The sequence below is a fragment of the Cetorhinus maximus genome, chromosome 9 (genome assembly GCF_964194155.1).
Source record: "Cetorhinus maximus chromosome 9, sCetMax3.hap1.1, whole genome shotgun sequence".
Lineage (NCBI taxonomy): Eukaryota > Metazoa > Chordata > Chondrichthyes > Lamniformes > Cetorhinidae > Cetorhinus > Cetorhinus maximus.
In genome coordinates, this window is record NC_135887.1 from 112,534,937 (window position 1) to 112,559,092 (window position 24,156).

Consider the following 24,156-nt stretch of genomic DNA (forward strand, 5'->3'; position numbering starts at 1 on the left):
TCACACGCTCACTTCCCCCATTCTCACACGTTCACTCCCCCATACTCACACGCTCACTCCCCCATCCTCACACGCTCATCACCCATCCTCACACGCTCACTCCCCCATCCTCACACGCTCACTCCCCCATCCTCACACGCTCACTCCCCCATCCTCACACGCTCACTCCCCCATCCTCACACGCTCACTCACCCATCCTCACACGCTCACTCACCCATCCTCACACGCTCATTCGCCCATCCTCACATGCTCACTCACCCATCCTCACACGCACTCGTTCACTCACCCATCCTCTCACACATTAACTCACACACACACACACCCATCCTCACACACATGTTCACTCACTCACCTATCCTAACACACACGCTCACCCGTCTGCCCTCACACACACACACACGCTCACCATTTGTCACACACGCACACTTACTCACCCATCCTCTAACACACACACACTCACTCATCCATCCTCATGCACACACTCAGCCACTCACGCCTCCTCACAAACACACTCACTCACACATGCTCACTCACACACTGATCCTCACTCTCACATACCCATCCTAATACTCACATACTCGCTCACTCACCCATCCTCACTCGCTCACTCACCCATCCTCACACGCTCACTCACCCATCTTCACACGCTCACTCACCCATCCTCACACGCTCATTCACCCATCCTCACATGCTCACTCACCCATCCTCACACGCACTCGTTCACTCACCCATCCTCTCACACATTAACTCACACACACACACACACCCATCCTCACACACACACTCACCCATCCTCAACACACACTCACTCACCCATCCTCAACACACACTCACCCACCCATCCTCTCACACACGCACCCACCCATCCTCTCACACACGCACCCACCCATCTGCACACGCTCACTCCCACATCCTCACACGCCCACTCACCCATCCCCACACTCTCACTCCCCCATCCTCACACGCTCAATCACCCATCCTCACACGTTCACTCCCCCATCCTCACACGCTCACTCCCCCATCCTCACACGCTCACTCACCCATCCTCACACGCTCACTCCCCCATCCTCACACGCTCACTCCCCCATCCTCGCACGCTTACTCACCCATCCTCACACGCTCACTCACCCATCCTCACACGCTCACTCACCCATCCTCACACGCTCACTCACCCATCCTCACACGCTCATTCACCCATCCTCACATGCTCACTCACCCATCCTCACACGCACTCGTTCACTCACCCATCCTCTCACACATTAACTCACACACACACACACCCATCCTCACACACATGTTCACTCACTCACCTATCCTAACACACACGCTCACCCGTCCGCCCTCACACACACACACACGCTCACCATTTGTCACACACGCACACTTACTCACCCATCCTCTAACACACACACACTCACTCATCCATCCTCATGCACACACTCAGCCACTCACGCATCCTCACAAACACACTCACTCACACATGCTCACTAACACACTGATCCTCACTCTCACATACCCATCCTAATACTCACATACTCGCTCACTCACCGATCCTCACTCGCTCACTCCCCCATCCGCACACGCTCACTCCCCCACCCGCACACGCTCACTCCCCCATCCGCACACGCTCACTCACCCATCCTCACACGCTCACTCACCCATCCTCACACGCTCACTCACCCATCCTCAACACACACTCACTCACCCATCCTCAACACACTCACTCACCCATCCTCAACACACACTCACTCACCCATCTTCAACACACACACACTCACCCATCCTCAACACACACACTCACCCATCCTCAACACACACTCACTCACCCATCCTCAACACACACACACTCACCCATCCTCAACACACACTCACTCACCCATCTTCAACACACACTCACTCACCCATCCTCAACACACACTCACTCACCCATCCTCAACACACACTCACTCACCCATCCTCAACACACACTCACTCACCCATCCTCAACACACACTCACTCACCCATCCTCAACACACACTCACTCACCCATCCTCAACACACACTCACTCACCCATCCTCAACACACACTCACTCACCCATCCTCAACACACACTCACTCACCCATCCTCAACACACACTCACTCACCCATCCTCAACACACACTCACTCACCCATCCTCAACACACACTCACTAACCCATCCTCAACACACACTCACTCACCCATCCTCAACACACACTCACTCACCCATCCTCAACACACACTCACTCACCCATCCTCAACACACACTCACTCACCCATCCTCAACACACACTCACCCACCCATCCTCTCACACACGCACCCACCCATCCTCTCACACACGCACCCACCCATCTGCACACGCTCACTCCCGCATCCTCACACGCCCACTCACCCATCCCCACACTCTCACACCCCCATCCTCACACGCTCACTCCCCCATCCTCACACGCTCACTCCCCCATCCTCACACGCTCACTCCCCCATCCCCACACTCTCACTCCCCCATCCCCACACGCTCACTCCCCCATCCGCATTCGCTCACTCCCCCATCCGCACTCGCTCACTCCCCCATCCTCACACGCTCACTCCCCCATCCTCACACGCTCAATCGCCCATCCTCACACGCTCACTCCCCCATCCTCACACGCTCGCTCCCCCATCCTCACACGCTCACTCCCCCATCCTCACACGCTCACTCACCCATCCTCACACGCTCACTCACCCATCCTCACACGCTCACTCCCCCATCCTCACACGCTCACTCCCCCATCCTCACACGCTCACTCACCCATCCTCACACGCGCTCGTTCACTCACCCATCCTCTCACACATTAACTCACACACACACACACCCATCCTCACACACATGTTCACTCACTCACCTATCCTAACACACACGCTCACCCGTCCGCCCTCACACACACACACACGCTCACCATTTGTCACACACGCACACTTACTCACCCATCCTCTAACACACACACTCACTCATCCATCCTCATGCACACACTCAGCCACTCACGCATCCTCACAAACACACTCACTCACACATGCTCACTCACACACTGATCCTCACTCTCACATACCCATCCTAATACTCACATACTCGCTCACTCACCCATCCTCACTCACTCACTCACCCATCCTCACACGCTCACTCCCCCATCCGCACACGCTCACTCCCCCATCCGCACACGCTCACTCCCCCATCCGCACACGCTCACTCCCCCATCCTCACACGCTCAATCCCCCATCCTCACACGCTCACTCACCCATCCGCACACGCTCACTCACCCATCCTCAACACACACTCACTCACCCATCCTCAACACACACTCACTCACCCATCCTCAACACACACTCACTCACCCATCCTCAACACACACTCACTCACCCATCCTCAACACACACTCACTCACCCATCCTCAACACACACTCACTCATCCATCCTCAACACACACTCACTCACCCATCCTCAACACACACTCACTCACCCATCCTCAACACACACTCACTCACCCTTCCTCAACACACACTCACTCACCCATCCTCAACACACACTCACTCACCCATCCTCAACACACACTCACTCACCCATCCTCAACACACACTCACTCACCCATCCTCAACACACACTCACTCACCCATCCTCAACACACACTCACTCACCCATCCTCAACACACACTCACACCCATCCTCAACACACACTCACTCACCCATCCTCAACACACACTCACTCACCCATCCTCAACACACACTCACTCACCCATCCTCAACACACACTCACACCCATCCTCAACACACACTCACTCACCCATCCTCAACACACACTCACTCACCCATCCTCAACACACACTCACCCACCCATCCTCAACACACACGCACCCACCCATCTGCACACGCTCACTCCCACATCCTCACACGCCCACTCACCCATCCCCACACTCTCACTCCCCCATCCTCACACGCTCAATCACTCATCCTCACACGCTCGCTCCCCCATCCTCACTCGCTCGCTCCCCCATCCTCACACGCTCGCTCCCCCATCCTCACACGCTCGCTCCCCCATCCTCACACGCTCGCTCCCCCATCCTCACACGCTCGCTCCCCCATCCTCACACGCTCGCTCCCCCATCCTCACACGCTCGCTCCCCCATCCTCACACGCTCGCTCCCCCATCCTCACACGCTCGCTCCCCCATCCTCACACGCTCGCTCCCCCATCCTCACACGCTCGCTCCCCCATCCTCACACGCTCGCTCCCCCATCCTCACACGCTCGCTCCCCCATCCTCACACGCTCGCTCCCCCATCCTCACACGCTCGCTCCCCCATCCTCACACGCTCGCTCCCCCATCCGCACACGCTCGCTCCCCCATCCGCACACGCTCGCTCCCCCATCCGCACACGCTCCCTCACCCATCCTCACACGCTCCCTCACCCATCCTCAGCACACGCTCACTCACCCATCCTCAGCACACGCTCACTCACCCATCCTCAACACACGCTCACTCACCCATCCTCAACACACGCTCACTCACCCATCCTCAACACACGCTCACTCACCCATCCTCAACACACGCTCACTCACCCATCCTCAACACACACTCACTCACCCATCCTCAACACACACTCACTCACCCATCCTCAACACACACTCACTCACCCATCCTCAACACACACTCACTCACCCATCCTCAACACACACTCACTCACCCATCCTCAACACACACTCACTCACCCATCCTCAACACACACTCGCTCACCCATCCTCAACACACGCTCACTCACCCATCCTCAACACACGCTCACTCACCCATCCTCAACACACGCTCACTCACCCATCCTCAGCACACGCTCACTCACCCATCCTCAACACACGCTCACTCACCCATCCTCAACACACGCTCACTCACCCATCCTCAACACACGCTCACTCACCCATCCTCAACACACGCTCACTCACCCATCCTCAACACACACTCACTCACCCATCCTCAACACACACTCACTCACCCATCCTCAACACACACTCACTCACCCATCCTCAACACACACTCACTCACCCATCCTCAACACACACTCACTCACCCATCCTCAACACACACTCACTCACCCATCCTCAACACACACTCACTCACCCATCCTCAACACACACTCGCTCACCCATCCTCAACACACGCTCACTCACCCATCCTCAACACACGCTCACTCACCCATCCTCAACACACGCTCACTCACCCATCCTCAACACACGCTCACTCACCCATCCTCAACACACACTCACTCACCCATCCTCAACACACACTCACTCACCCATCCTCAACACACACTCACCCACCCATCCTCAACACACACTCACCCACCCATCCTCTCACACACGCACCCACCCATCCTCTCACACACGCAGCCACCCATCTGCACACGCTCACTCTCGCATCCTCACACGCCCACTCACCCATCCCCACACTCTCACTCCCCCATCCCCACACTCTCACTCCCCCATCCTCACACGCTCAATCACTCATCCTCACACGCTCGCTCCCCCATCCTCACACGCTCGCTCCCCCATCCTCGCACGCTCGCTCCCCCATCCTCGCACGCTCGCTCCCCCATCCTCGCACGCTCGCTCCCCCATCCTCGCACGCTCGCTCCCCCATCCTCGCACGCTCGCTCCCCCATCCTCGCACGCTCGCTCCCCCATCCTCGCACGCTCGCTCCCCCATCCTCGCACGCTCGCTCCCCCATCCTCGCACGCTCGCTCCCCCATCCTCGCACGCTAGCTCCCCCATCCCCACACTCTCACTCCCCCATCCTCACACGCTCACTCCTCCATCCTCACACGCTCACTCCTCCATCCTCACACGCTCACTCCTCCATCCTCACACGCTCACTCCCCCATCCTCACACGCTCACTCCCCCATCCTCACACGCTCACTCCCCCATCCTCACACGCTCACTCACCCATCCTCACACGCTCACTCACCCATCCTCACACGCTCACTCACCCATCCTCACACGCTCACTCACCCATCCTCTCACACATTAACTCACACACACACACCCATCCTCACACACATGTTCACTCACTCACCTATCCTCACACACATGCTCACCCGTCCTCCCTCACACACACACACACACACACACACACACACACCATTTGTCACACATGCACACTTACTCACCCATCCTCTAACACACACACACTCATTCATCCATCCTCATGTACACACTCAGCCACTCACGCATCCTCACACGCTCACTCACCCATCCTCAACACACACTCACTCACCCATCCTCAACACACACTCACTCACCCAACCTCAACACACACTCACTCACCCAACCTCAACACACACTCACTCACCCAACCTCAACACACACCCACTCACCCAACGTCAACACACACTCACTCACCCATCCTCAACACACACTCACTCACCCATCTTCAACACACACTCACTCACCCATCCTCAACACACACTCACTCACCCATCCTCAACACACACTCACTCACCCATCCTTAACACACACTCACTCACCCATACTCAACACACACTCACTCACCCATTCTCAACACACACTCACTCACCCATCCTCAACACACACTCACTCACCCATCCTCAACACACACTCACTCACCCATCCTCAACACACACTCACTCACCCATCCTCAACACACACTCACTCACCCATCCTCAACACACACTCACTCACCCATCCTCAACACACACTCACTCACCCATCCTCAACAAACACTCACCCACCCATCCTCAACACACACTCACTCAACCATCCTCAACACACACTCACTCAGCCATCCTCAACACACACTCTCACCCATCCTCAACACACACTCACTCACCTATCCTCAACACACACCCATCCTCACACACACACTCATCCATCCTCCCTCACATGCACGCACACACACACTCACACACACACTTACCATTCGTCACAGATGCACACTTACTTACCCATCCTCAAACACACACACAAACACTCTCACTCATCCATCCTCATGCACACACTCAGCCACTCACCCATCCTCACACACAAACATAATCACGCATCCTCCCACACAATCTCACGCCACCTCACAAACACACTCACTCACACATAATCAGTCACTCACCAATACACATGCTCACTCACCCATCCTCTCTCACACACACACTCACCCATCCTCTCACACACACACACACACACTCACCCATCCTCTCACACACACACACACACTCACCCATCCTCTCACACACACACACACTCACCCATCCTCTCACACACACACACACACTCACCCATCCTCTCTCACACACACACTCACCCATCCTCTCACACACACACACACACTCACCCATCCTCTCACACACACACACACACTCACCTATCCTCTCACACACACTCACCCATCCTCACACGCACACACACGCACACGCTCACCCATCCTCTCACACACACACACACTCACCCATCCTCTCACACACACACTCACTCACTCATCCTCACATACACACTCACTCACTCATCCTCACATACACACTCACTCACCCATCCTCAACGCATATACTCACTTATACTCACATGCAAACACTTACTCACCCATCCTCACACACGCACACTTACTCACCCATCCTCAATACATGCTCACTCACACACCCATCCTCAATACATGCTCACTCACACACCCATCCTCACTCTCACATACAGATCCTCACACTCACATATTCACTCATTCACCCATCCTCACAGATGCAGACTAACTCATTCACCCATCCTCACACACAAACATAATCACATATCCTCACACACACACTCACTCACCCTTAAATACATACACGCACACACCAATCACCTTTCCTCACACACATACTCACCCATCCTCAAACACACACACTCACTCACACACATGCTGCACATCCATGCTGCTCATACTCTCACTCACACATTCTCACACACATACTCACTCACCCATCCTCACAAACTCACTCACCCATCCTCACAAACACACGCCCCCACCCTCTCGCGCACACGCGCCCACCCTCCCACCCTCGCGCACACGCGCCCACCCTCGCGCACACGCGCCCACCCTCGCACACACGCGCCCACCCTCGCACACACGCGCCCACCCTCGCACACACGCACCCACCCTCGCACACACGTGCCCACCCTCTCACATCCTCACTACTACAAACTCACTCACCCATCCTCACAAACACACGCCCCCACCCTCTCGCGCACACGCGCCCACCCTCGCGCACACGCGCCCACCCTCGCGCACACGCGCCCACCCTCGCGCACACGCGCCCACCCTCGCGCACACGCGCCCACCCTCACACATCCTCACTACTACAAACTCACTCACCCATCCTCTCACACACACACACTCACTCACCCTCAAAACCCACACTCACTCACCCATCCTCAAGCCGACAATCACCCATCCTCACTGCAACGCACTCACTCACCCATCTTCTCACACACACTCACTTTCACGCACATACACTCACTCACCCATCCTCACACCCACTTACACACACTGTCACCCATCCTCACACACACTTTCACTCACCTATCCTTACTACACCACACTCACCCATGCTCTCACACACACACTCACTGACTCACCCATCCTGACCCACAGACACACACACTCACCTTCACAAACCCACCCATCCTCACTCTCACATACCCATCCTCACACTCACATACTCACTCATTCACCCATCCTCACAGATGCAGACTAACTCACTCCCCCATCCTCTCTCATACACACACACACACACACACACACACACACACAATGATGCATCCTCACACACACACACTCCCCCACTCACTGTCAGGAAGATATAATAATTCTCATAATGTTATTGAAATTTATTGTAAAATAATGGTATCTGTGTCTGAATGTGTCTGTGTGTATTTGTGAGACTTTATTGGATTAAAGGCAGCTGATCTGAAGGCTTTGATGTAAACATGGGAAGTTTACAATGTAAGGTGTAAAAAGTTAATAAACCAGACTATATTTTTTTCAAAGGAGGAGTGAAATGTGTCACCTAGCCAGGTGAAGTTTAGAAACAGTGTGTTTACTTTTCCCTAAAGATTATTGATAAAACTTAGTGCTATGAGAGATTTTTTATTATCAGAAAGATAAAGTCCAAAGACATAGTGAAACAATGGGAATTTGCAAAGGGGAAAGCATGTATAAAGGAGCGAAGGCTGCGTGTAAGGGAAGGCATTTTAATGATCTAACAAATGTGAAAAGCCTTCAGACTATATGCCTCAAGATGCTGTTTTCAAAGAACTGAAGTTAAGAAAACTCACTTTGAATTCGACTGGTTCAGAGTATTTTTTGTCACCTTGCCTGGGTCTTTTAAAAAAATGTCTTACTGTTGCCTCAACGAAGTGTAACTGGGAGTCAGATTAAGTAAGGGATTTAGAAGTTATCATAGTAGTAATTTGTAGATCTATGTATGTGTTTAAAATCAATTCTTTTATGAATGAATGTTTAATCTAGGTTTGTAAAAACCTATAAGATTTGGTGGACTGAATTCAAGGCACGCATCTCGAAATTTATACAAATTGCAAAACAAGTTGTGGCAGTTGTTTCAAGTTTCCTTTTGGGGTTTGAACTACTCAGCATTTACCATCGGCTGTGCCATAACACATTTGGGGGCTTTTTGCAGGATATATTTGAAATTCCTTGATTGGGTTTAGAGTCGGTGAATCTTAATGTTATGAGTACAAGAAGCAATTTGAATTGAGAAGTTGGTGTGAAGTTTTTTTTAAGCAGCGAGACTGCAATATGGCTTTGGCAGTTGCTCAGGCTTGGCTGGGAGTTGAAGTTATAACTTTGGCTAGTTTACAAATGGTAGCTAAAGTTAAGTTAATGGAATTGGCTTATAAATTACAATTGGGGTTACCTGCAGGAGCGAAGAAAGCAGATAAAGGTTTAGCACAGCATGTAAAGTTGGAAGTGATACCTGACACTAGTGAGTCACAGCTGGAGATAGTGAGACTTCAGTTAGAAATGAAGAAGCTTGAACTTGAACAAGCAAAGGAAATGAAAAAACTTGAGTTAGAAGCAGCAGAAAAAGAAAAAAAAGGAAAAGCATTTCAAAGGGAACAGACAGAAAGGCAGGAGTGAGGAAGTAAACAAGAAAGGGAATTAGGAATGGCGAAGTTAGAAAAGGAGGAAAGAGAAAGAGAGAGAGGGAGAGAGTTCCAGCTTAAAATACAATCAGTTTAAAAAGAGATGCCAGTAGGTGAGGAAGACCAGAACACACTGGGGAGATATTAAATTTGTATAAGCCCTTCCAAAGTTTGAGGAAAGAGATGTAGAAGCATTCTTTATTTCATCTGAGAAGATAGCTAAACAGATGAAATGGCCACAGGAAAACTGGATATTGTTGTTACAATCCAGCTTGGTGGGTAGAGCACATGAGGTTTATGCTTCACTGTCAGAAGAAATGTCGGTGAACTATGATGTGGTAAAAAAGGCTATTTTGAGTGCATATGAGTTAGTTCCTGAGGCATACAGGCAGAAACTTGGGAATATGTGAAAACAGCCTGGGCAAACTTATATTGAATTTGAAGGAGTAAAACAAAGTAATTTTGACCAGTGGATATGGGCATTAAAGATAGAGACAACATATGCAGAGAGGAAATTCTTTTGGAAGAATCCAAGATTAAATTCCTTGGGTAATGAGAACTCATGTGGAGGAACAGAGGATTGAAATGGTAAGACAAGCAGCAGATAAAGCTGATGATTCTGAGTTAGTTCATAGAGCTAAACCTTTTTTCCGTCACCCTTTTAAATCAAAAAAGGATAGAAAGTGGGAAGGTGAAAGGAAGGCGGATAGTCAGGGAAGAGAAGGAATAAGTGGAAATTCGCAGGAAGGTTTTTCCCGGAATAAAAAGCAAGGTGCTGAGGGTAAAAGTGACATTCGAAAATTGAGGTGTTTTTATTGTGATGAAGTTGGACATGTGAAATCTGTGTGCTGGAAATTGCAGGGAAAATCTGTTGGAATTATAGGGGAACAGAAAAGTACTGGAAGTAAAAGTACTGTGGGTTCTGAGGTTCAGGCACAGGAAAAAGCGATGATTTGTGTACAGGTAAAACAGGGGGAATCAGTGATAGGTTAATTGCGAACAGATTCCCACTTATTTACCTAAGAGAATTCGGAGAAGCGGGTTGCAGAAATGTTTAAAGATTTTGTATGTGAAGGGAAAGTCTATCCATTTGCGCAGGGTGGAGTAGCTAAAGATGTTAAAATTTTAAGAGACACAGGGGCTAGTCAATCCTTAATGTTGTGGGATAGTGACGTCTGTTGTTCAGAGGGAGTATTGCAGGAATAGGTGATAATAAATGGGGTTCATGGAGGTGCTAAACCTTTTCCATTGTGGAAGGTAAATTTAAAGAGAAAGAGGAAAACAGGTGAAATTATTGTTTGAGTAGTGGAAAAATTGCCCATTGCATGGGTTTAATTTATTCTGGGTAATGATATAGCTGGATCACATATGTGGGTGATGCCTATGGTAGTTAAGCAGCCTGTAGAAGTGTTTTCAACAGAAGTGTTGCAGAGAGAGCATCCTGGATTGTTTCCAGATTGTGTGATAATGAGAATCACAGGCTGATAGGTTGAAACAAGAAGTTCAAGGGCAAGGAGAAGGTGTGTAAATCCAATTAGCTGGCACTGTGTTTGACAAAGTTGTTCAGGAAGAAAGACTAGAGGACAATTCAGCTGAAGTGTTTAACTCAAGGAGGTTAATGGAGTTACAGGGAAATGATTTGCAAATAAAACATTTATATCAGACAGCTTACTCAGAAACAAAGTCAAAATGTATTCCAGAATGTTATTACCTTAAGGGTAATGTTTTAGTGAGAAAATGCAGGCCTTATCATGCTTCAGCATATGAAAGGTGGAGGGAGGTACATCAGATTGTACTACCATTTGGATATAGAAATGAGATTCTGAGGATAGCTCATGAAATTCCAGTGGGGGGACATTTAGGAATTAGAAAGACACAGGCGAAGATATAAAAACATTTTTTTGGCCTGGATTGCATAGGGATGTAGTCAAATTCTGTAGAACATTTCACTCATGTCAGGTTATAGGGAAGGCACAAGCAGTGATTAAGCCAGTGCCTTTAATTCCAATTCCAGCATTTGAAGAACCTTTTACTAGGGTCATGATTGATCATGTAGGACCCCTCCCTAGGACGAAAAGGGGAAATCAGTACTTACTGACAATAATGGATGTGTCTATCAGGTTTCCTGAAGCAATACCTTTGAGAAACATTACAACAAAGAAAACTTTGGAAGTGTTAGCTAAATTTTTTTTTTTTTACAAGATATAGTTTACCTAAAGAAATACAGTCAGATCAGAGTTCAAATTTCATGTCATAACTGTTTAAAGAAGTAACAGTTTGGGACTAAAAGAATAAAATTGAGTTACCTTCCAGTCAAGTGTCAAAGTGATTTGGAAAAGCTATTGCAGTCACACCAAGATATTTGTGGAAATAAGCTGGGAAGGACAAACTTAGCTATACATGATGTATCTGTAGAAGTTTAATCTTTGCTAGGGCAACATCCTTATAAATTAAATCTGGCAAAGCTATCACAAGTATGGAAAGAAATTGACTTCATGCTTCAAAATGATATCATTGAATCTAGTTGCAGTAACTGGAGTTCACCTATTGTGCTGGTACCAAAACCAGATGGAACACAAAGACTGTGTGTGGACTATTGAAAGGTGAATGTGGTGACAAAAGCGGATTCATATCCTATACCACAGTTGGAAGATTGTATTGAGAAAGTGGGGCAATCAAAATTTATCACAAAGATTGACTTGTTAAAGAATATTGGCAAGTGCCATTATCGGAGAGAACAAAGGAGATATCGACTTTTGGGATGCCAGATGGACTATATCAGTTTAAAGTCATGCCATTTGGTATGAAAAATGCACCTGCAGCATTTCAAAGACTGACAAATTAATGCAGGTCTGAGCAATTGTTCTGTTTATATTGATGACTTGATAGTTTTCAGTCAGATGTGGGAGGAGCATTTACGATACCTGGAAGGATTATTTACTTGATTGTAAGAAGCTAATTTGGCGATGAACTTGGCTAAAAGTGAATTTGCAAAAGCTCAAGTTACGTATCTAGGCCATACCAGTGGACATGGTAAGGTGGCTCTGAGAGGTGTGAAAGTCAAGGCTATCGTGGATATCCCCGTGCCTACAGCAAAATGAGAAGTTTTGAGATTTCTGGGCATGAGTGGGCTTTATCGGAAATTTGTACCACATTTTAGCAGTATGGTTGCTCCACTGATTGAACTACTAAAAAAGAACAAGAAATTTCAATGGACACTGAAGTGTCAGAAGGCATTTGACAGTTTGGAAACTGTGTTAACTACGACTCCAGTTTTGGTAGTAAGCCAAGCAATTTAATTTGGCATAAGTGATGAAAGCATTGGGGCCATACTGTTACAAGTAGATGACAATGGAATTGAAAAACCGATAGGGTATTTTTCATGGAAATTGAATGCACAACAGAGAAGATATTCAATGATCGAAAAGGAGACTTTGAGTTTGGTGTTAGCATTGCAGCATTTTGAGATTTATGTTGCAAACAATTAATCAGAAACTATTGTTTATACAGACCACAATCTTTTAAAGTTTCTGGTCAAATTTCGAGACAGAAGTGCAAGGCTATTCAGATGGAGTTTATTAAGGCAACCATTTAATCTGCAGATTATACATGTAGCAGGACCAGAAAATCTGACTGAAGATGCGTTATCAAGAGTTTGAAGCTTAAAGGGAAAATTGGGCATTTAAAATCTGGACATTGAGCTGAAATGATTTCTGTTGATACCAAGGATTTGTGTTTATGTTGTTATATTAATGCATGCATTTGGTAATGTAATAGTGTAAATATATAGATAAGTATAGGAGATAGTATAATATGGGTTAATAAAAATGAAGCCGTCTTTTTAAATTATGATAGTTTACTTTTTAATAAGGAGGGGTATGTCAGGAAGATAAAATAATTCTCAATATTATTGGAATATATTGTAAAATAGTGGTATGTGTGTGTGTGTTTGTGACTTAATTGGGTTAAAGGCAGCTGGTCTGAAGGCTTTGATGTAGAACATGGTGAAAATGGGGGAAGTTTACAATGTAAGGTGTAAAAGGACATTTGCATTTTTAAATAAACCAGATTATATTGTTTTCAAAGAAGAGGTGAAATGTGGCACCTATCCAGTGAAGTTTAGAAACAGTGTGTTTATTTTTCCCTAAGATTACTGGTAAAACATAGTGCAATGAGAGATTTTTTATTATCAAAAAGATGAAGTCCAAAGATATGGTGAAACAATGGGAATTTGCATTCAAAGGGGAAAGTACATCTAAAGGACTGAAGGCTGTGTGTAAGGGTAGGCATTTTTAAGATCTAACAAGTGTGAAAAGCCTTCAGTATCTATGCCTCAAGATGCTGTTTTCAAAGAACTAAAGTTAAGAGAACTCGCTTTGAATTCAACTGGTTCAGAGTATTTTGTGTCACCTTGCCGGGGTCTTTTAAAATCTATGGGCTGAATTTTCTTAGAATTGCACTAAGTGCTGTAGTGGGCGGGTAAAATGAGTCTTACCCACCAATGAAGATGACAGGTTTTCAAGCTGTATCTTCCCAAGCCCGCCTCATTATATATTCACTCCCGCGAAACACTCCGTTTCCATGGCAGGAGGGCTCTCATTCACCCGCTTGCCATTACCCCGCTGTTGCATCACGCGCCCGCCATCTTTAAAAGGCAGCCACCAGCAAAGAGCTCATCACCATCAGCTCACCACTGCTGCCCGGGAGACATGGCCAGCAAAGGCAAAAAGACTGCAGCCCCCTGCTTCAACGACGGGTCCCTTGAGCGACTGCTGGATGCCGTGGAGGCCCGCCAGGATGTGCCCTATCCTCGCTCCGGCCTCAGGATGGGTAGCAATTGGGAGGTGGTGGCAGTGATGGTCAGCGCCAACGCCCTTCAGAAGAGGACAGCCACCCAGTGTCACAAAAGGATGAATGATCTCCTCTGTCCCGCCAGGGTAAGTCATTCTTTTCATTACTCCCAACTCACACACTCTCAAACCCATCACACACCCACAGGGCCCTCACTCACTGCCAGTGCAAGGGACATCACCATTCACTCTTTCCCACACACCATCATTGTCCTCATCCCATCCATGGGACCACTCACCACCCACACAGGCCAGGCATACTCATCATCTGGCTCGGCAGGCGTCCTGTCCTGATAAACTCTCCCCATCTCTATTCATGCAGGACAAACTGGCTCACAACAGGATGGAAAGGTCGCAGACAGGTGGAGGGATGCCGGAATTCAAAGTTCTCTCAGAATTTGAAAACAGAGTCTTCCAGCTGGCCGGAGATGACCGGGACCAGTCCTGTGCTGATGGTGAGGTCGGCGCTGCTCTACCAAGTGAGGATTCAGCAGTGCAACATCCATCAGATAACCATGCCATGAGTGATGTATCCTGTTTCACAGGCCACTCTCCCATTGCTTTCATAAGCACATCTGGGAAGCAGCAGACGGAGTCCACGACCCGGAGCCTCCAAGCAAGCTCTGAAGAAACCTCCAAAGAGGAATCTGAAGGCACCCTCCCTGAAGTCCCGTCACAGCGCTCACCCAAACCCTCCACCAGCGCAGAGACACACACCTCAGTGGGACTTAGCTTTAGAGTAGCCTCGGGGTCACAATATGGTGAGCACATCGCACTTTCTGATCCACAGCAGGTGGAGGCAGGGACTTCCCAGGTCCCCGGTACTCAGAGGACTGCTGGAGGTCAGAACGTTGCTGAGTCCGAGTCAGATGATGAGCCTCTGGAATCGGTCATGGCACAGTTGCTGGAGCTGCAAAGGCAAGCTAGAGAACAACAGGAAGGGATGGCCGCTGCAGTCCTCAGATTGCAAGGCATGATGGAGGAGTCCATCCATCTTCAGGCTGAGGCGTTGTCGTCAATATGCCAATGCACTGAGGTCAACACTGCTAGGATGATGGCCGCCATGGAGACCTTGGTCATTCCTGCACTGCTGTGCGGGCTTAACTCCATCGCTGATGCCATAGTTGGCCTCCAAAAGTGTGTATGTGAGAGGGATGCTGGGCAGCTCGATCTCACTCCAGCTACCTCTTCCGCTGACGGAGTCAGCCAGGGGCCTCGGGTACCCATAGGGAGGAGGATCAGCAGGTGCATGCTCCAGGGCCATCCACCCAGGTGACCCTGGGAGTGACCAGCCCATCTGACTCCCCTCTTCCTATGACCTCCGCAGATCCAGCTTCACAGGCTGAGGAGGGTGCCACTGCCACACAGCAGAACCCCGAAAGCAGGCCGGAGCCCTCCAAGTCTCAGCCCTCCAAAGGATGCCTGCCAAAGTAATCACAGACAGGGCGTCACAGTCAGAAGGCTGCCTCCACCTCTGCTGTGGATGTCCGGAGAGCACCAAGATGCAGCGGCAGGGTTAGGACAGTTAAGGAGAATTCGTTGCACAGCCTGGGCACGGGTGTTAATCACTTGTACATAATGTTCACTATTGTCAATAAACTCTCAAGAATGTCTCCCTGCCTACGGCTCCTTGTTCTGATAAGCATTGTTCTTGTCATTTAGATGTGAAACCTTTCTGCAAAGATAAAGGCAGGTGTCTCAGTCCAGGGCCTCTTCCGTGTGCGGCCTTCATACCACAGTGATGGTCCAGCCTCACACTCCCTGGAAACATTACTGATGCCTGTACCTCTGCAGTGCTGGTCATTGCTGCCAGAATGTAGTGGGCAGGCGCCACAGAGTTCCCTCATACTCTCTGTGTGCTCTCAGAACCTTTAAGCTGAGGCTGGCCTCAATCACACCAGCATCTGCGACCAGTGATGCTGTGCACCAGCTCCTGAAGGGCTGAGGTGTTGAAGGCGGACACAGCATCAGATGCATCTAAAATTTCATGGGTGCATCTCTGAGATTGCCCTGATCATGAAGCACAAGTGACCTGCCCTCGGCAAGACAAGAGTCAGACATTCTTAGAGGCCATGCGAAGATCTGTGGAGTGCCCTCATTGCATGCTGTCATCACCCTCCTGCAATTGAGCGACTATTAGGGCCTCTGCTGCATTTCCATGACAGGAGCATTCTCTCAGAGGGTATTGGCGCTGAGATAAGTCAGACTGGAGTCAAACGTTCACAACTGCGATGTGAGGATCTACGGACACCTCACTGCATGTCGTCATCACCCTCTACAAACCTAGCAGCCATGAGGGCCTCCCGAGTGCGCCTGCCTCGTCTAGCCAGTGCGAGAGCCTCATGCCCGTTGTTGTCACCACCGAGGGCCCCTTCACCCTCATCCACGTCAGCGTATTCCTCATCAGAGGAGACATGCAGCTTCTCCATCTCCTCCTCAGCCAGCTCCTCATCCTGTTGCAGAGCTAGTTTGTAAAGGGTGCAGCAGACGACAATGATGCCTGACACCCTCTGCAGACTGTATTGTAGGGCTCCACTGGACCGGTCCAGGCACCGGAACTGCATCTTCAGCATCCCGATGGTCTGCTCCACCAAGTTGCAAGCTGCTGCATGAGCCTCATTATAGTGTGGCTCTGCTACAGTTTGAGCCCGCTACATGGGTGCCATCAGCCACGGCCTCTGTGGGTATCCCTTATCCCCAAGAAGCTAACCCAGCAGCCTCTGTGGACCCTAGAAGACTGCATGGATCTGCGAGTGACTCAGGATGTAGACGGCATGCACACTCCCTGGAAACCGTGCGCATACCTGCAGAGTGCGTTCCTGGTGGTCGCATACCAGCTGCACGTTCAGTGAGTGGAAGCCCTTGCGGTTGATGAAGTCCACTGAGTGTAGCAATGGAGACCTGAGCACCACATGAGTGCAGTCAATCGCACCCTGCACCTGTGGGAATCCCAAGCAGGGCGATTCCAATGCCCCTTGCATCCTGGCTGTCCCAGTCCCAGGTGAAATGCACCAAGTTGTGTGCCATGGAGAAGATGGCATCTGTGACCTCATGGATGCAGTTGTGGGTGGCAGATTGTGAAATCCCACAGGGGTCACTTATGGAGCCCTGAAAGGAACCACTGGCATAGAAATTGAGCACTGCGGTCACTTTCACAGCCACTGGCAGTCGATTCCCTCCATGTTCCCTTGGAGCCAAGTCCTGCAGTAAGTGGCAGATGTGAGCCACCAGGTCCCTAGAAATGCGCAGTCATCGGCGACACTGGTTCTCAGTCATCTGCAGGAATGGTAGGCGGTGTCTATAGACCCTGGGTGTTGCTAGGCGCCGACCAGCCACGGCTCACTGTCGTTCCTGGGCAGCGTGTCCGGGAGCCCCTACTGCTCCTTCTTCATGAGGTTGCTGCTCCTACCTTTGTGCGGCCAGGTGCCTCAGTCGCTCTCTCCTCTGTCTTCTACGGTCTCTGTAGGCCATCAGGCATACAGCTAGGTCACCAGGATCCATGATCCTGACGTGGTCCTCCTGCAGCATGAAAGAGAGGGAGAGACGTGGTTATCATGGCTGTACTTAGCACCTTTCTTGGTCCTGTGTGACCGCCTCTTAATGCTTCCCGGAGAGTGCTGGTCTCCCCTTGGATGGCCAGAGACGAGAGCGCTGCATGGCTTCCCTGTCAACCTGCGACATGGGGTACACTGGTCCAAACCACGATGCTGAAATTGCAAGGAGCTGTAAGCACCTCCAGCAGTGACTGCTACACGGTCAGAAGAGTTGGAGAGGAGATTGTACAACATGTGCAGTCCAACTGCTCTGCAGTCCAATAAAGTGGTGGCGGGCTCGAAGTCTGTGCCTGGAGGGTGGTGGGGAGGTAGTGGGGGTAAGGTATGGAGTGCATAGTGGCCCTTTGGTGCCTCCATGATGCTTGCATGCGTGGCTAGGCTAGGAGCCTGACCCCAATTATATCACTGTGGCTGCACCTGATCTGTCTTAGTTGCAGAGGCATGGTCAGTTTATACAGGTGTCCCAAATGCATGGCCATTTCCCTCGCTTACCTTGATTGCCTGTGCGTGGGATGCAGCGCCAGGGCAGCACTTGACCACCCCACCATCAGCAGACGCCACCGAGGCTGGCCAGCAGTTGCCCCCAGACACCCCCCACCCCTCGGCAGTCGCCTGTGGGGCCAGGCATCAGTTTCCCCTGCCCTCTGGCGCCCCTGAGGCCTGTAAACAATGGGCGAGCTGTGGTGAAAGCTGCTGCTCACTCACCTCAATTCCCCCAAAGTGAAGGCTGCCAAGTGCACGTCGCCTGTGCGCTGTTGTGAAACAGGTCAGCGTGTTTTCCCGCCGACGTGGACGGACGATACGGCAGGGTTCCAAGAGCCTGGCGGGATGGCCTTTTAATTATATGGTAACATATTACAATTAGCCTGCCGCCGACTGATGGCGGGAAATGCAACCCTCCATCGGCAGGCTGAGCGGAAGATCGTGACCTGCCTTCACGCCGTCTTGAAGTAGGCCCTGCCATATTTTCCGCGCACACCACCTATCACACCCGCCGCCAGCAGGCTCAGAAAATTCCTCCCTATGTGTCTTACTGTTGCCTCAATGGAAGTGTAACTGGGAGTCAGATTAAGTAGGGGGTTTAGAAGTTATCATAGTAGTAATTTGTAGATCTTTGCATGTGTTTAAAATCATTTCTCTTAATAAATGTTTAATCTAGTTTTGTAAAAACTTATAAGATTTAGTGGTCTTATTACTACCGAATTCAAGGCACACATCTTGAAATTTATACACATTGTAAAACAAGTTGTGGCAGTTGTTTCAAGTTTCCCTTTTGGGCTTGAACAGCTCAGCATTTATCACCGGCTGTGCCATAACTCTCACCCTCACTCACCTACTCTCACCCACGCACTCACCCACCCGCCCTCAACCTCACTCACTCATCCTCACACGCACACTTACTCACTAAATCGGGTGGGGTAGGGTAAGTGCAGTGAGAGCGGAGGACATACTTGGTGCGAAGCCTGAGGCGTTACGACGCCTGAACACAGGTGCCCACCGAGAGGAGCGCCAAGAGCCATGTGGTGAGCAAAGGGCCCTAGTGTGCTCCAGAGTCTCTCTATCTTCACACACTTGCTGTTCCTGTGTTTGCTGCTCCTCCAATCACAGCTGCTGGTAAGCTCACTATTGAGCCTATCAGCAGCAAACATGGGAGAGAAACAGGCTGTGATCTGAGGAGCAGCCCCCTACAAACTCACTGACCCATCTTACAGACATTTTTACCAATCGATCCGGGGGCCGCATAAAGGGGCTTTGCGGGCTGGACAAGTCTGATCTTAGCTTTCTAGCTGTTATTCTCTTAAATCAACATGGCCCCAACCCTTTAAGTGTAATAAACTCCAAACTTGTTTGAATTTCACTCACTTCAGGGTTGCTTTTACCGGTTTCTCAACCAGATACCTCCATTTTCCACAGTTAAAACTTTTATTCCTAAATTGACCATAAGACCATAAGACATAGGAGCAGAAATTAGGCCAATCGGCCCATCAAGTCTGCTCCGCCATTCAATCATGGCTGATAAGTTTCTCAACCCCATTCTCCCGCCTTCTTCCCGTAACCTTTGATCCCCTTACCAATCAAGAACCTATCTATCTCGGTCTTAAATACACTCAATGACCTGGCCTCCACAGCCTTCTGTGGCAATGAATTCCATAGATTCACCACTCTCTGGCTAAAGAAGTTTCTCCTCATCTCTGTTCTAAAAGGTCTTCCCTTTACTGTGAGGCTGTGCCCTCGGGTCCTAGTCTCTCCTACTAATGGAAACATCTTCCCCACGTCCACTCTATCCAGGCCTTTCAGTATTCTGTAAGTTTCAATCAGATCCCCCTCATCCTTCGAAACTCCATCGAGTATAGACCCAGAGTCCTCAAACGTTCCTCATATGTTAAGCCTTTCATTCCTGGGATCATTCTCGTGAACCTCCTCTGGACCCTCTCCAGGGCCAGCACATCCTTCCTGAGATACGAGGCCCAAAATTGCTCACAATATTCTAAATGTAGTCTGACCAGAGCCTTATAAAGCCTCAGCAGCACATCCCTGCTTTTATATTCTAGTCCTCTCGAAATAAATGCCAACATTGCATTTGCCTTCCTAACTACCACATCAACCTGCAAGTTAACTTTAAGAGAATCCTGGACTAGGACTCCCAAGTCCCTTTGCACTCCAGATTTCTGAATTCTCTCCCCATTTAGAAAATAGTCTATGTCTCTATTCTTCCTACCAAAGTGCATGACCTCACACTTCCCCACATTGTATTCCATCTGCCACTTCTTTGCCCATTCTCCTATCCTGTCCAAATCCTTCTGCAGCCTCCCCGCCTCCTCAATACTACCTGTCCCTCCACTTATCTTTGTATCATCTGCAAACTTAGCCAGGATGCCCTCAGTTCCTTCATCTAGATCATTGATGTATAAAGTGAAAAGTTGTGGTCCCAACACTGACCCCTGCGGAACTCCACTAGTCACCAGCCACCATCCTGAGAAGGATCCCCTTATCCCCACTCTCTGCCTCCTGCCAGACAGCCAATCTTCTATCCATGCTAATACCTTGCCTCTAACACCATGGGCTCTTATCTTACTGAGCAGCCCCCTGTGCGGCACCTTGTCAAAAGCCTTCTGGAAGTCCAAGTAGATAACATCCATTGGCTCTCCTTTGTCTAACCTACTTGTTACCTCCTCAAAGAATTCTAACAGATTTGTCAGGCATGACCTCCCCTTGATGAAACCATGCTGACTTTGCCCGATTGAATTGAATTGAAATTGAAAACTTACATTCTAAAACATATGAATTATGTACTAGATATTCGCTACAATAGAGTTGCCTTGTATAGGTAGCCCAAGTAAAAAGCAGAAATGGTGAAACTTGACCTGGTACCTGAGGACAGCAGCTCTTCCTCCTCCTCTTCCAGCACCACACTTTGCATGCAGTCCAGCTCCCACTTGTGCACCTTGGTTATCCACAGAGCCGGCACTAGGACGTTATATCTCGAGCTTGGAGAGAAAACAAAATACAAGCAAGTGTGAAAGGGAGGCCAGAATAATGCTTAATGAAATTCAGCATTTCTTTTGGATTAGATTTTGCGTTGTGGGGGAATCCAGAACCAAGGAGCATAGTGTTAAAATTAGAGCCAGGCCCTTCAGGGGTGATGTCACGATGTGAAAGGTAGTGGAAATCTGAAACACTCTATCCCAATTCATCTTGGGGGGGGTCAAGATGGGATCGATAGACTTTTGCTTTGTAAAGGTATTGGGAGGTGTGGGGTCGGCAGGGGGCGTGGTGGGGGGGGTGGGGGAGAGCACTGTTGGAACAATATGAAGCAAAGGTGGGAAAATTAAGCTGATGTGCAGATCAGCCATCATCTAATTGAATGGTCAAACAGGCTTCAGGAGCTGAATGGCCTATCCCTGTTCCTACATTCCTATTCCTCCAACATCCCTCTCACTCTCCATTGCTTCCCCCATTGGCATCAAACCTCTTATCTGTCTTGGCCCCACTCTCTGAAACTCCCTCATTAACATCTTCTTTAAAACCTTGCTTTCTGACCAAGGCTTCACTCATCTCAGCCAGTCCTGTTGTCGTAATTTTGTCCGAAGTGCGCTGTGAACTCCATGCAGCAGAACAGCCCTGATCACAACTAAGACATCTACTCCTTTCCTTTTTAATCTACTTTTTCCCTTCCTCCTGTTGTTAAATGCCTCACAGTAAAAAGCTGTACACAGCAGATTGTTGTTAAAGCTCGATGGGGTACAAATCAGACCTCATGTGCAACAAGGACCAATTTTGCAGCTAGGGGAATGGGGACATGGGACATAGCAATACTGGAGAATGGGTATCTCCAGGAAGACTGGGAAACGGGGGCTTTGAGAGAGGCGGAGATTAGGGAATAGCAACTCGGGAAAGAGGGAGTCTGGAGAATGGGAAGACTGGAGAAAGAGGCTGTGGGAGAACAGACGTGAGGAGTAGGAATGCTCCCAATGGTCATCATCAGCAAAGCCCTGTCCTGCTGCATACCTACCGAGTCACCACCCTGTTCCCCGACCCCACAATCCCCAGGAATCACCTGATGGCAGCTGATGACAAGTCAAATGGACTGAAATTGTAGCCTCCCAACGGACGAGCTGCCGGTGGAGACACAACAGGTGGCTCACCACCATTCCTTATGCCCGTGGTCTAAACCCTTGGGGCCAGGAATCGTCCCATACAAATCTCTAGACCAGTGGTTCTCAAAATGGGTAGGAGCCAGGTGACTTTGCCTTGATCAAGAGAGGGGAGTTTTTAAAAACATTTAAGTACTACATTCTAAAGCTCAAAGGGTGCCAAAATACAAGCTCAGATCCCATCTGGAAGTGGAGAATGATGTACGAGTGTCATTTTTAAATATACTCTGATAGACATACTCTGCAGTGAGAAGCAGGAACACTGATATTTTTAAGTAAATAGCTGCTTTCTTTAAAGCATTATTAAAAGCATTATTAAAAATAGTATGTCATAAATGATCATCTGTCCTTTTTTACTAACAGGCAGCTTGATGTTCATTCTTGATCATGCACAACTTAGAATTATCAGAAAGCAAAGCATGATTTTCTTTATAAAATTAAAAAAATAAAGTTCAGGATTGAGATCATTAGGTTTTAAGTTACAGCCCAAAAGGAACATGAGAGAAGCAGATTTGATTGCCGCCCAGAATTTACATTCAGCACTTTCGTATTATGAGTGTTATAATTATAATTGATTTGGGTTGAGGGGGTAGTCTTTGATTATTAATCCAACTAAAAAGGGTATTTCCAGCAAATAAATTTGTCAGTCACTGTTCAAGGCCAACTTCCCATGCAGAAATTTTTTTGGCAGTGTGCCATTGGTAACCACTGAAACCAGTACAAAACCCAACAGCTGCCTTGGGCACACCAGCAAGTCTTTGACTGATACAGCACAGGGAGAGGCAATTCAGCCCATTGCGCATGTGCTGGCTCTTTGAAAAAAATCTCTCTCCACATTCCATTTGGGACAAGAATAGGGTTGCATGGGAAGCTTTCGTTTGGCTTTGAATGAATTTGAACCAGATTTGATTGCCGCCCAGAATTTATCTGCACTCC

The 24,156-nt window shown here is 49.2% G+C and overlaps 1 protein-coding gene across 2 annotated transcripts in view; it reads right to left on the reverse strand.

Annotated features, from left to right (window-relative positions):
- The window catches only part of LOC144684941 (TBC1 domain family member whacked), a 166,244-nt gene that overhangs the window by 45,833 nt on the left and 96,255 nt on the right, over positions 1–24,156 (reverse strand). The window contains exon 10 of one of the 2 annotated variants that reach the window (XR_013577591.1): positions 21,931–22,053. Coding sequence is in view for 1 of the 2 variants with exons in the window: in XM_078549380.1 (XP_078405506.1) it covers positions 21,938–22,053 (116 nt within the window). In the remaining variant the exon portion in view is untranslated. The remainder of the gene's footprint in view (positions 1–21,930; positions 22,054–24,156) is intronic. The other variant, XM_078549380.1, reaches the window with a different exon arrangement.